Source organism: Colletotrichum orchidophilum (genome assembly GCF_001831195.1).
Source record: "Colletotrichum orchidophilum strain IMI 309357 chromosome Unknown Scaffold_52.1, whole genome shotgun sequence".
Taxonomy (NCBI): Eukaryota; Fungi; Ascomycota; class Sordariomycetes; order Glomerellales; family Glomerellaceae; genus Colletotrichum; species Colletotrichum orchidophilum.
Genome location: NW_019173008.1, coordinates 40,658 through 54,228, shown reverse-complemented (window position 1 = coordinate 54,228; position 13,571 = coordinate 40,658). Strand labels below are relative to the sequence as shown.

Below are 13,571 nucleotides of genomic sequence, written 5' to 3'. Positions count from 1 at the left end.
CCGACCAACGCCATTAAGCTGAACATCCTCCCCATTCCGGCCGACGGCAAGTCGTTCGTGCGCTTCCTCCAGGACGAGACCCGGAGAACGGTCTTTTTCAAGGCCTCGACCGCAGGGTTGTTTGGTAACTGGATCCGATCGGGAGGTAGTTTCGCCGTTAGTGCCAGCGGCGTCGAGGGGCCTTGCGTCGAATTGGGATAGCAAGATCGCTGGCTAGGCGCGCACCTTGCTTGATTACTCTGGGCATTATGGGTATAGACCGTATGAGACGGAGACTGTGGTGAGTAACTCGGGGTGGAATGCGAGTTCGTGGACTGGGTTTTCTAGTGAATTGAGGCATTGAGGTGTGTTGCCGATCCATCAGACTATTCTAGATGCTTTGGGATAGTGCTGATGCTGATGTGGTAGAGGTACGTATGTCTATGTAAGAAAGAAGACTCGTAATGAGTGTACATCATCCCTACCTGGGGCGACTTTCATAAATAAACCTAATCATCAAGAGTTTCTGTGCAGGTATTTCCTCAAGTCCTATCAATGTTGATTCCATATGTCTCCTTCTGTTATCACCAAGACAAGATTGAAGCGCAAGTAATGCATGCTACATAGCTCGAAAGGATGGATGGCGTCGTTCCTTTCCACTCGGATCAACGTAGCTTGGGAAGTTGACTAGGACGGAGCAAACGAAGCCTGAGCACAGCCATTGGAATTTAGGAGACCCTTTGCCATTGTGAAATTCGCACCAGCACCGGATTTGGGGCTCCGATCGGGACGCTGTTGAGCAGCAGAAAGGCCTGTTCAAAGAAATTCGGTGAATTCTGTCCGCGAAATGTCAGCAAACTCCCTTTTGACATTGTGTGGTCGCTCAAGAGGACTGGAGCCACTTGTAGACTTACTTGAATATCAGACGATATCAATGCCAGATTTCCGAGCACAGTCTCGCAAATGAAACCAATTTAGATTCTCACTCACTCCTCCGCAGAACAGAAGTCCGGCAACAGCCTAGCTTCATTTGGGTCAGAACATGCCTGAGCCAGTGAGAGCTGATATTGGAGTCTTGTCAACTCCAGCGACTCTTCTGATATAACCATAGACTTGACACCGACGTCGTATGACCACTTCGCGTATACTATAGACATGAGTCCGAGTATGAAGCCCACGAATGCGAGCAAGGCGGCCGCTGTCGCAATCCAGAAATTGGCCGACTCCATCAAATCGAATCTGTCATGTCGGGGGAGAAATCGCCAGATTCCGCTTCGTGGACCTTCGAAGACGTCTATGAGCTTCTCAATTTTATGACCCCAGTGAGGGTAGTCGGCGAGGCTCAGCCTTCGATCTCGGCCACAATACCCCAAGCTGTAGAATCTTTGGCCTCGCTTCCTCAGAAACTTTTCAGTGTCGGTATTGTTCTGCGGGAACAAGAGATTGAGACTATCAAGAGCTTCGCCTATAATATCCTGCGGAATAACGCAGTGTTTGTCTTGACCCAAGTGGGCTGAAAGCCAGATTTTGTGTTGGAAGACTAAAATCACTTTCTTGCCACGGCTGACGCGGTAGTCAAGGTGCCTGTCTAGGCGATCTGTCCAGTAGACTCTGCACTTGTTGTAAAGAACGAGGTTACGAATGGTGAGTTCTCGGTTGATTGAACGGTCCTCTGGATTATGCTCCCTCGGGAACATATCTCTTACGTTGTCGCTCAGCGATGTCCCTGCCGTCCAAGTCGTCGTGGGCTCCAGCTACGTGCCCGCAAGAGTGTGTACTTGAATCTTTGCCATCATACTGAGAGACGCCGCTACAGAAATCAATCTGGTTTCGTGCTCATATAAATGCCCGGTGAATGCTGTGCAGACTCTGACCGCTTCCATGACCTTTTCGACGGGCTGCTTCTCTAGTTCGCGCACACATACCATGATCTGCCCTATTTTGTCGACTTCATCGGTGCCAAATATATTAATCCCAGACAATGCATTTCGCATTCTTTGCACTTCGGCCCTGCCATACGTTGCGAGAGTGGTATACTGGTCCGCATCGAATATGTCTCGCGCCAGAGCCGGCCAAAGCTTCAAGCAGAAGACAGAGTCTTGTTCTCTTGCTTTCAATTTGTCATTACTGGCTGTTTTCATGATAGGCGCATCAATCCGGACCAGAAAGTCGGGTAAATGCTTTCGAAACAAATTAGTCTTCCGGCGGACAACATGAACTTTTCAATCGCGTTGGGGGATGTTAGGGGGAGACGGAGGCCCCCTATAGCGTAATAAGCCGAATGATAATCATGCCTTTGGCGACGGGCTGTTCTCGGTTGTGAGTGGTCAAATTTCTGCATAAAGGTGTGAAGATAGCCCTGCTGCCTCGTGCTGACAGCTCATCGAGCAAAATCTGCCTTGCGGGCGAACCTGCAGGCGAACCAGACATATGTACCGACCAATGATCCTGCATCTATAACTCGTCGGCTGACAGTTATCTCTCGCCTGCCCACCGGAACCCCGCCCAAATGATAGGCACATCGTTTTCGACGCTTTTGACTCTCCAAGACCAGGGCATGGTCTCGGGGAGCAACGTGCTTGACGCAGACATCATCAAGACATGGCTTCTATGACCGAAGTTAAAGAAAGGCGTGAGATAGTGCGACCTTCATCGCAGCGAGGCAAATCTTTCGAGCAATATCAAGATGGCCCCGATTCTACCCGTGGGCAAAGCTCACCCGCATGGAGACGGATTGATCCAATGCCAACCACAGTGTCCATGAAAGGGTTGTCAGCCCGAATTGAAGAGTCCAAAACGCTTCAAATTACCCCCTCTGGCCCGATTTCAGCATCACAGACGATATTGAACGATGGCCACCTTTCTGCGATAGAGTTGACTGGCATTCGCTATGACACGCCTTTGACCGAGAATTCATCAGAACCTATCCAAGGGCTTTCCAAACCTCAGGCGACATGTCTGAGTGATGGAGGTGTCTCAGTATCAATCAAGTCTGGCGAAATCTGGGAATTCCCTGGGTCTAGCCCTGGGTTCAAGATCTGGGTGGCTCCGGAAAGCAAGTTTCCCGTGCCTCGTCGTGTGCGGTTAAGGTGGCCTGAGATCAAACGTCGCTTGCTAGTCGACCTCAAAGACGTTCAAGACGAAATGATCGCAGAGCAAGCAAACGAAAAGAGTCGCCTGAAGCGGTCACCACATAGACGGACGATATTTCCAGAATTGAGAATGTCCGGTCGTCAAGCGACATTCTTTTCAGAATTTGTCACCATCTCACCCTGCATTTGGGTACTCTGCGGCAGTCAATCCTGTCGAAAGAAAGTCCGCCGTATCACCAAGCTCTTGTGCTTACCTACCAACCTTTTCATGCAACCGATCGAAGTACACGATGGCGCTCCCAAGCCTCACGCCAACCGAAGCATTATTCCTCTTTCTCGATTACGAGTTGATGGAGGAAAAGCCTCGGGTCTAGAGTATCTGGGGGGAACAGTTCTGTATCATGTGGAAGCAGCTCCATCCACTCTTGAGCATCGGTCAGCATGCGGTCTGCTTTGCTGCACCACTTTCGTTAAAGATGGAAAAATCATCACGCAGCACGTCTCACGGATCGGCGGCTTACTGAAAAATCACTCCAGAGACGGCAGCCACAATGGTTGTCCTATAGCGCTAACGACTTCGCATGGGATTTTCGAAGATCTCTGGATCGATGGACTTGAACCTGAAGCTTTTCAAGGTGGTGGAAACTTGACCCTCGATGACGAATGCATTGGCAACGAGGGAACAATTGACAACGACACCGATACCGACACCGACACCGACACCGACACCGACACCGACACCGATTCCGGCACTGATTCCGATTTCGAAACAGGATCGCTTACTGAATCTACGACAGATACTAGTAATGCTTTCCTGAAGGCTAGTGCTAGTCAACGAGTTTTAGGGGACAAATCCCCTGCGGGAGTGACTGAGTGGCGACACGTACCTTTACAGGACGTCATTGGGATCAAATTCGCGGGACAACTCTTATCGGAACGGGACCCAGCCAGATCTAGTAGACCTCGCCGGTGTGAACCCGGAGACTACGCTCTGCTTAGGTCACGTATTCTGGCGGACTTCAAAAACACCTCTTCCCTACTTCCCGAAGGTGAAGTTACATCCCATCTACTCAATAGCGAGCTTACAGATGGAGTCTTAACGGCTGTGTTTGGCGTCGACGATCTATCGGAAACGTGTCTGCTTCCTGGGAGCATGATGATGCCACTTGGGCGAGAAGAGATACCAGTACGAAAGGTTGAACTTGTGGCACCACTGGGTACTTATTCAGATTGGTTTTGTGGAATTTGAAAGTTGCACCGCTGACTAGTCTACTACTTGTAGCAGCAGGCACGTCGGGTACATGGCTGGTCAGGGGCTCCGCCCTGGCTGGTATCATTGTTGCAGCTTATCCGGGCCAGCCGTTGGCACTGTTCATGACGGCGCAAGACCTCCACTTAACCATAGTCAACTCCTTCCCTGAGTTACGTGGAAATTTTCTTCCAAACAGATTCGGCATGAGGTCCAGAATGCTCATCGATCATTCTTTTCGCCGAGGCCGAGGCGAAAATGCCTCAGTCCTGGAGAGTCTTGGTCGCAAAGACGGAAGTGATGAGACTATGCCCACGAGTAACCAGTCGCCAGACAGTGCAATCTTTTCGAGAGACAAAAAGATCGCTAAGAGTCGAAAGAGAAGTGAGTAAGACGTTTCATCAATGTCTGATGGGGGAATTAGCAAAGATAATGAGTGCTGATTGATCGCAGAAAATCCAGATGGATCATATCTGCCGCTCAGTTCAAGCAGCAAGCTACCGAGTGAGCAAATTGTGAGCGGCCATATCTCAAGCCTAGCCCAGGCAAATTCGGGATCCAAACGAAGCAAAAGCAGCAGTAAAAAAGGCTCAATCAAAAACTTCATCTACATTTGGACTTGTGTGAGTCTGTCAATCGCTTGGAATACTCGGTATATATTTACTTACTTTCAAATAGTGTCAGTGTGGCGTCAGCGACATGACCATGAAGACAGATGGTTGCCCATCGTGTGGATATCATCGTTGTTCACACTGTCCAGTGCGAAGCATTAGGATTGCTGGTCAGGACTGAGTGGGTTACCCTGGAGGAGATTCTAATATATATCTCAGCGGATGCCAAAAAAGGAATTTCGGTTCAACTATTTCTAGATTACATGAGAAACTGAACTCAAATGTTTAAACAAGACGGAGAGACCCAAAATGTTGTGGTGGTCCGGAGTTCGTGATCTTCCATCTAAAGTACCTACATCAGCGAGGAACGACTAAGGCGATTCGGCATCCCGTATGAGTCATGCCGACAAGCATCAGTAATGTCTTTTGGCAGCGGTCTGCCCTAAGTTCAGCATTTATGACTTCTATAACCTACCTTAAAGCATGGAAGCAAACACCTTCCCCAAGAATCGGTATCAAAGAAACTGCTTTAATAAGCTGGAAGACACCAAGGCCTTTTGAGAAAAGTTAACTGCATGAAGTTTATTCATAAAGGTCAAAGTGCCGTGGCTTGCCTCAAATTGCCCTTCGCATCTCTGTCGGGTACACCACCACCTCCGGGGCAACTGCCGAGGATCAACTATAGTCCAGGGTTGAGGAATTAAAAGGAGACTCTAGATGCTGTAGGCCTGTGAAGGGCAGATTCTAATGGCAGTCACTATCATACTCTACTTACATTACTGACCCCTCCACTTGATATGATTTAACACCACCACAATCGCAGATTCGGAAGCTCAATCCCCGGTCTTCGATAGATCAGACGGAAAGAAGGCCTCAACCTCGTCGTAGACATGGAGGAAGTGCATAATGTGCTTTTCATCAGAACCAGGAATGGTTGGGGCTAGGCGAGTCAGCGAATCATACTCCGCCCGTGCAGCTATTCGGCTGGGTGCCAAACTTTGTAGACTGAAAGTCGCAGAGCAACATGTTACTGTGAAATACCCTTGCCTAAGTTGCCAGTTATTGCAAGAGCCCTCTTCCAGCCGTGCTAGTGATAGTATTAGGATTAGTTTCTAGCCTATATGAATGCCGTATCTGGGCGTATTGTCTTGGGCGTTACCAGGAAGGCGTTTCGCTAAGACAAAATCATTCATAGCCTTGCTCGAGCCACGGGAAAGGAAGGATGAACTGTCGGGAGAGTTCGTGCAGGCCAGAAAGCAAGGCCGGGGAAAACCCAATTCAAGTCGCCTGGAGGTTCATCCGCCTCCCTTCCCGCCGGATACTTCTTCCTAAAGTTCGTTATGGCGAGTCTTCCAATGCCGGTGTGCGTCGCTGCAAGAGTTGGGGGCCAGGACCCTGCTCGGCCAAAACTCAGGCTATTTCCCCGTTTCTAAGTCGTCCGGGGAACTCGTGCGCCCGTCAACTCAATAAAGACCCTCCCCTCTTCAAGCGCCATCCCTCCCTGACCAGCCAAAACGAAGCCATAGCCGGCGTCGTGAGAAGACCGAGTAGGCCCCCATAGACCCCTTTGAAAATTTCCGGCGCCCACTTGCGGTGGAAGTACCAGTCCCAATCACTCCCTGATCCCCGGTGTCCGATTGTGGTCAAGATCCCGACTGATGCTGGCCAGAGCAAAATGAATGAAACAACAAAGATTAAGCCGATCCGAATAATGTGATCAGAGAACATCGTGAGCCTGCTCTTGGTGTGTGCCGCGTCCTCTTGATCGAGCATCATAAACCACCGCAGGAAAGGGTGCGAAGGTTCCCTGATAAAGCCTATCGGGCGGACGGCCCCGTTCTTTATGTCGTGGTTGGCTAGGATGAACTCGATGAACCATGTCATTGCCGTTTGGATGACCGTGGTCACCACTGCATCTCCAGCTAGTGTGTTGGGCAGCTGAAAAAGGCGAATGGGGTTACGCTCGATATTCTGAGTTGAGTACATGCCTGTATGGTTTGTGTCAGTGACTGTCCTTCTGCCGGCTTTGCTCGCTCGAAGCCTAAGCTCTACGAGTCGTTGAGAGTTTTTACCGTAGGCGATGGCAAAGTTTATGCCCCCGGAGAGGACGCCGGCACCAATGCCATCGAGTCCAAAGATGTAAAAGATCTGATGCCCACTGATTCTGTCTGTTGGCTGCGTCTCATGACGTCCGGAGGGCTTCACCCGAACGCCAGGCTCGATGTCGCTTTCATTGGAGACTCTCTCATTGCCACCGCTGGCCTCTCCCGGGGTCGTGTTGCCTTCCTGTTCGAACGACTTGTCCACTATCTGTTCGTGTTTAAAGAACGGCATGTTGTCCGAAAGCTTACATGTAGGCTCGGGCCTATCTCAGGGGGGGAAGAGGTTGTGACTTGTCGAACCGGAAGACGTCTTTTGGCAAACTATGCTTTCTGTCTTTGTTTTGAAAGGGGCAACCTGTTGTGGAGGAGGGTGTGAAGGGGGGGCATCCAACATGGGTCTCGAAGGGTTTTTTCCCCTTCCTTTAAAAGGGGGGTCCTAGGTGAGGCTGCTTCATGATCGCCGCTAATTTCCGGAATGACCGGGGGAGGCTGTCGAATATTGGTCGCTTTGGCGTTTCGGTCAGTGGGTTTGTGAGGTGAGAAAATCAAGCGAACTGCTTAAATCCACTAAGCACGTACGGATAGACAAAGTCGCACTGATGAAAAAGGGCCCGTGATCTTCGCTACCCGTCTACAAGTGGATGTTTGTCAGCGCACAGACTAGATCGGAAGTGCCGGGGTCGATGGAGTTAGCCAGATTTCCCATCTGGATGTGCGTCAGAGTTCCGATGCATGGCGGCAACTGGACGAATCAGGTGGCCGATAGACACTTTATTCTCCGTCGATTGCGTTCTTCTGCATGATCCTTTTGTCGAAAAGGACCTTTTTTCCTTTGGAGAACGGACAAAGGCTGATATGCAGAACGTATCCGAGCTTGACTTTCTGCCAAACGTGGCTGTGCGATGTCAACGACATGCGCTGTTGTTTAGAGTTAATGATGCGAACCAGAGGAGGAGGTTGCTGACGGAAAGAGAATAGAAACTCATACCGCGATAGTCCCAGTTGTGAGAAAGGGAACGCGGTCTATGATCAACACTAGCCGTGATCGACTGCTGGCAGCACCGGATTCTTGGGGATGTTGGGGATGATGGGGATGGATTGCCCATGTAAGTCGGGGGCGTCCCCGCAAAGACCTGACTGATCGTCTCCGGCGTGGATGGGACCATCCCGGATGCCACGGCTGGGACGAGGGACGACTTCCGCCTCCACCGCCCGCTCAGTGCCAACAACGTCTTGCCAACATGGATCTCCCCCCGAACTCGTCTCCATCACCATCCCGCTTGCCTGTCGATCACACCGTGCATTGGTGGTAGAGCACCGCCCACGACCCAGAAGCCCAAATGCGCATCAACAGTTTGCGTCTCATGTCTGGGGAGACGCGCTGTGTTTTACCCCTCCCTTGGAAGAAATACGACCCATCGAACTCTGGTGTTCCATGCACTGAGATCGAATGAATAGCCGAAGGAAGCCCAGAGCATGAGATCAATGACTCGGCATCCCTTGAAACATTATTTTCCGTGCATACATAAATGTAGCTGGCCATTTCCGCTCGCGCCCCTCGATTCCCCCGCCACCCCAGCTTTCTCCTTAACGTGATCAGGAGGCACCATACGAATGCCAGGCGCACAGAAAAGCAAGCCTTCGACAACAATCGTATGCGCAAGTTTCTGAACCAATTGAAGCGCCTTTTCTTTTCCCTCTTCCCTCAGACCTTGGCAGAATGCTTGACGGCTACGAGTTCGACCCTGACGACAAGATGAGGGGTCCATCAATGGATATTGATGAGAAAAGCACTGCCTTTTCTCAAGCCCAGATCTCAACACCTGTATGCAGACTGATCACCACCATGTGAATACTCATACTGATGCTATTGCCGTCTAGCCGACAGCGACAAGGAGGCACACCATCAACACCATGATGACTACCACCATCATTCCAGAACCCACACCGCCGGTTGCGGACGCTCAACGGCGATTCTCTTGGCTGCCGAGATCCGCCACTCCATCCCTGCGCAGTCCCACATTCCGGCGGCGAACGGCGAGCCCGTTTGATGACGACGATTACTCATATGCTGAGAGCAACCCGTTTGGAGAAGATTTTAGGGAGCAGAATGAGCAGGCTGACAGAGATTGGGACCACGAGCATGGTCATGGCCATGATCACGATCACGACGAGAACCCATTTGAGGACTGCGAGTACGAGCTGCCACTGGCGGCGACGAAAAAGGATGGGACCTGGACCAAGTTCAAGAAGGCCATGAGTCCAAGACGTGCCATCAGTAAGTGGAAGTATCGAAAAGTCAAACATGATGGGACGCCGCTTGGGCCCGATGATCCAGACCACGGAGAGGACGAGCATCGTCGGGGACAAGTCTCTTGAATTTGAACGCAGTCAGTCGGCCTCGGGAAAAGGGCGCGACTGTTCAAGCATACATGATACCACTTGGGACGGGAATTCTGCTTAGAACGATTTGTTTTCTCTCATTGAGTCCAGGGAATAGCGGCGTTGCCTTCAACCAGGAGTGTTTTGATACCTAGTTCGCCCTTTAGTTAGCGACGGAAGAACGACGACCAGGTGTCGTCTAAATGCGGTTCACGCCACAAAATTCAATCAGATACCCAACCCGGCTTATAGATGCTGTTATTCTGCTGCGGTGACAAGCAGAAGCGCTCCATGCGTGGCGTAGAAAGTGGCGGGACTTTGATAACAGGAACTTTTCCCATGTGGGAACTCTCATTCTGATAAGTCTAGAGAAGTGCCCGTGGCGCAAAGCCGGGCGAGGCCTCTTGCCGAGCATCTACTGAACGCACTGGCGACCTTCGACCAACGCCTTGCAATTGAAAGCCAATCGAAGCCACCTTTGGGTTGATGAAATTGTGGCCGTCAAACAAAACCCTCGGAGCGTTCATCGAGCGAGCAATCTCATCCCATTGAACTCTATCAGAGTCGTCTTTTTCTAACGAATGAGTTAGCCATCCCCTAGTTCGTCCACGTTCTTCAGCTCCCCTACCACCAACCTGTGTTTCCCTGCTTTCCATAGTATTGCAATGCCTCCCAGGGGTTCAGTATTGCTACCGCATTAGCACCATCGCACGCTGCGTAAACATCCTTGCATACGGCTAGGAGGGAATCAGTGATGAAGGCTAAGCCCTGCAGAGACGCCCGTACTGCATCGAGGATGCCAGACTCTTCGACTAGAGGGTCAAATACTCTCATGGAGACGCCGTTGAGAAGGAGATACCGTATAAAAGAGATGGCGGGAGACTCGCGCGTGTCACCCGTATTGGGCTTGAAAGCGAACCCTAGTATTGCCACTATCTTGAGCCCTTGGCCGTTGGAACGGTGCTCGAGCAGGCTTTTTGCGTAACGCTCCGTCTGGTAGGTGTTCAAGGAGACAATGTTGCCAAAGTACGATGCCACCTCATCGAGAGCGAGGTCTTCAGCAGTACGAACGAGATGAAGAACATCCTTCTTGAAGCAACTTCCGCCAAAGCCGACCGACGCGCGAATCATGTGGGGACCGATGCGCGGGTCTAGGCCACAAGCACGCGCGACCTCGGTGATGTCTTCCCCGGTCTTGTCGCATATGACGCTCAGGGCGTTGATGCTGCTGATGCGCTGAGATAGGAACATATTGGCTGCCAGTTTGGACAGTTCGCTGGAGCGGGTGCTCATGGTCACGATGCGATCCCGCGGCACCCACCGAGCGTAGATGTCGCCCAGCGCGGCTGCGGCGGCTCGACCCTCGTGCGATGATGAGGAGCCTATGACGACTCGGTCTGGCTGGAGTAGATTCTGGACCGCGGTGCCCTCTGCCAGGAACTCTGGGTTGGAGAGAACCTGGCACCTCACACCGTTGCGTAGTTGTGACTGGAGCAGCTGGGCCGTCATTTCAGCCGCGCCGCAGGGAAGAGTGCTCTTGTTGACGATAATGGTGTTCTTTTGAACGAGAGCCCCTATCTGGTGCACCGCGGCTCTAAAGTTCCTGAGGTCGGGCGCAATTCCGGCACCGTTGGCTCCGTCATCTTTTGACTGCGACGGTGTTTCGACGGCGATGAAGATGATGTCGGCTGTGGGAATCAGAGTATCAATGTCGGTGGAGAAGAAGAGGTTGGGCTGTGGTCGTCTTCGGATCCTCCGAACTACATCCAATAGTCCAGGCTCACTGATGGGTAAGCGGTCAGATTTCCATGCTTTGATCCGTGAAGCACTCTTGTCCAGGACATGAAACTCAATATCAGGGACTTGAAGTGCTAGTACGGCACTAGTTGGGCCTCCCTGTGCAAAATATTTCTTCAGTACACAGGCATCAAAAACTTGGATGACCTCATTTATGTAGACTTACTACATAACCGGCTCCAACACAAGCGATGACCTTTTTGCTTCCCGAAGAGCTCATCTTGTAACGGAAGATGGAGTAGTGAAGAATAGGCGTACGATGTTGCACGTGACGTCCGGCTACAGCCTGAGGATCGATTGCGAGGTTCAGTTGGTGATTAAGTCCAGAAATGAAGAGATGGATACGTTTTGAGCGCCCTTGATATTGCCCTTCACCGGGCACCCACCGACTCGCTTATAGATATCAAGGCAGTGAATTGGCCAGTTCCACTCCCTGCTATAAGCTCTGGACTTGCATCTGGCCGTGGGGTCATGTTTAGGGCGTATACATTGCGGATACTATATCAGACTTGAGAACCTTGTAAACTCTGTTGAGATAGGGGTTTTCTGGTGGTGAGACTTTAGGCATCGAAGTGGCGCGGTGAGCCGGAGACATACGATTCCAGTTATAGAATAACTGTGGAAACAGGGAGGCAGAAGCAAAACGTTCCATTAACATTCAGATGAGGATAAAGTAGATTCAATATCCTCCTGGTATTGAATTGTACTGAATTGCTTAGTACTTACGCACGCACAAGGCTTTTTTTTCCCACATCACACTTACAAGTTCAAATCACCACAACCATCAATATGCCTACCGCTGTCGTCACTGGCGTATGTAGCAGGCCCCCGAGAACCACTAGCTATTTTGGACTAACCTCATTCTCCTATAAAGGGTGCTGGATTTCTGGGATCACATCTCGTCGCCTTATTGCTGAAGAAAGGTTACCAAGTTATCGCTGTTGATTCACTCTGGACTGGATCGGCTGGGAATGTGACCAGGTTCCAGAACCATCCAAATTTCACTTTCCTTCGGTATGAATAGCGTTTCCATTGTCAGCTGAAGAGAAATCGGCCCTAATCAAACTATTCCGCAGTCATAATGTTACTGAACCATTCCCCAAGAATCTGGAAAAGGCAGATCGGATTTATAATCTTGCGTGCCCTGCTAGTCCAAAGAGATTTCCGCAGGCACCTTTGGGAATCTTGGAGACTTGCTACAAGGGGACCAAGAACGCTCTCGATCTAGCTTCCAAGAGCGGCGCTCGTGTCTTGCTTGCGAGCACTTCAGGTATTTCAGCACCATTCCCAGATCCAGTCCCAATGCCACTGTATCAACGCACTGATGACTGACTGATGCGTGCTGCAGAGGTCTATGGTGACCCGCTCGTATGCCCTCAACCTGAGAGCTACTGGGGGAACGTCAACTCTTTTGGTGGACGGTCTTGCTATGACGAGGGTAAGCGTGTAGCAGAAGCCCTCGCCTACGCCTACCGCCTAGAGAGCAAGGTTGACATCCGAATTGGTCGTATTTTCAACGCATTCGGCCCCGGAATCAGACCTGACGACGGTCGTGTGGTTTCAAACTTCATTGCTGCTGCTCTCAAACAGGAAGATATCACAATTACCGGTGACGGAACGGCCAGTAGGTGCTTCCAATATGCGGAGGATTGCGCGATGGGCCTCTACAAGCTGATGGAGAGCGCAGTTTTGGACCCTGTCAACATTGGACGCGAAGAGGAGACCACCATCGGAAAGATGGCCGTCATGATCAACGAGATCGTTGCAGAGAAGACCGGCCGCCCGCAGGTACGAGTCGTTTTCGGGCCTAAGCCTGACGACGACCCCTACCGGAGGGTTCCAGATGCGAGCAAGGCGAGGCGCGAGCTCGGACATGAAGCCAAGGTCGGACTGAGAGAAGGGCTTGAGAAGACTATTGACTGGTTCATGACGTTGCCAGAGTTTGGCACGCTTAAGGCGAAGATTTGATACGCCTTCCTTAGATTTTGACGGGAATTATTGTCCTTTCTTGTTCTTTGCATGAGGAATGAGGAGCCATACAATCAATGAAAGACACAAGCAAGCGAGAACAAAAGGCTGCAAAGCTTCCACGCCGAACCGCTGTGCGAGTATACCTACCGCAAATGGTAACAATGACGCTCCACAACCACCCAAGGCTGCTACAAAACCAATCACCACTACATGCAGAGAAGGTGGTAGTAGACTGGTGACTACCGAGATTGCGTGTGGAAACATAGGCCCAATAAAGAACCCCAGGAACGCGACTGCAATGGCGGAAGCATAAAAGCTGGGTGCTAGCCAAAAGACTAGCTCTGCAGCAATGGCGAAAGCAAGGTAAACCTTAGAAAAGGATATGTGG

General features: G+C 51.0%; 7 protein-coding genes across 7 annotated transcripts; 3 read left to right on the top strand and 4 right to left on the bottom strand.

Moving 5' to 3' along the window:
* Window positions 1-965: 965 nt before the first annotated feature.
* Window positions 966-1,907, bottom strand: CORC01_06750 (uncharacterized protein; the record flags this gene model as incomplete). Its single annotated transcript, XM_022618389.1, has 2 exons — window positions 966-1,705; window positions 1,778-1,907. The coding sequence occupies 2 exons, from the start codon at window positions 1,905-1,907 to the stop codon at window positions 966-968; spliced, it is 870 nt and encodes a 289-aa protein (XP_022475039.1).
* Window positions 1,908-2,739: 832 nt separating this feature from the next.
* Window positions 2,740-4,712, top strand: CORC01_06749 (uncharacterized protein; the record flags this gene model as incomplete). Its single annotated transcript, XM_022618388.1, has 3 exons — window positions 2,740-3,837; window positions 3,892-4,288; window positions 4,354-4,712. 3 exons carry the CDS (start codon window positions 2,740-2,742, stop codon window positions 4,710-4,712), a joined length of 1,854 nt encoding a protein of 617 aa, XP_022475038.1.
* A 1,677-nt stretch (window positions 4,713-6,389) lies between these two features.
* On the bottom strand, window positions 6,390-7,265 carry CORC01_06748 (uncharacterized protein; the record flags this gene model as incomplete). Its single annotated transcript, XM_022618387.1, has 1 exon — window positions 6,390-7,265. The coding sequence occupies one exon, from the start codon at window positions 7,263-7,265 to the stop codon at window positions 6,390-6,392; it is 876 nt and encodes a 291-aa protein (XP_022475037.1).
* Window positions 7,266-8,753: 1,488 nt separating this feature from the next.
* CORC01_06747 (uncharacterized protein) lies at window positions 8,754-9,412 on the top strand (the record flags this gene model as incomplete). Its single annotated transcript, XM_022618386.1, has 2 exons — window positions 8,754-8,858; window positions 8,915-9,412. 2 exons carry the CDS (start codon window positions 8,754-8,756, stop codon window positions 9,410-9,412), a joined length of 603 nt encoding a protein of 200 aa, XP_022475036.1.
* A 368-nt stretch (window positions 9,413-9,780) lies between these two features.
* Window positions 9,781-11,432, bottom strand: CORC01_06746 (nucleotide sugar dehydrogenase; the record flags this gene model as incomplete). The annotated part of the gene is made up of 3 exons (XM_022618385.1): window positions 9,781-9,989; window positions 10,051-11,311; window positions 11,379-11,432. The coding sequence occupies 3 exons, from the start codon at window positions 11,430-11,432 to the stop codon at window positions 9,781-9,783; spliced, it is 1,524 nt and encodes a 507-aa protein (XP_022475035.1).
* Window positions 11,433-12,001: 569 nt separating this feature from the next.
* On the top strand, window positions 12,002-13,180 carry CORC01_06745 (uncharacterized protein; the record flags this gene model as incomplete). The annotated part of the gene is made up of 4 exons (XM_022618384.1): window positions 12,002-12,025; window positions 12,087-12,226; window positions 12,289-12,482; window positions 12,561-13,180. 4 exons carry the CDS (start codon window positions 12,002-12,004, stop codon window positions 13,178-13,180), a joined length of 978 nt encoding a protein of 325 aa, XP_022475034.1.
* Window positions 13,181-13,207: 27 nt separating this feature from the next.
* Window positions 13,208-13,552, bottom strand: CORC01_06744 (major facilitator superfamily transporter; the record flags this gene model as incomplete). Its single annotated transcript, XM_022618383.1, has 1 exon — window positions 13,208-13,552. A coding segment is annotated over one exon (345 nt), but the record flags the coding sequence as incomplete, so codon positions are not given.
* Between the last annotated feature and the right edge of the window lie 19 nt (window positions 13,553-13,571).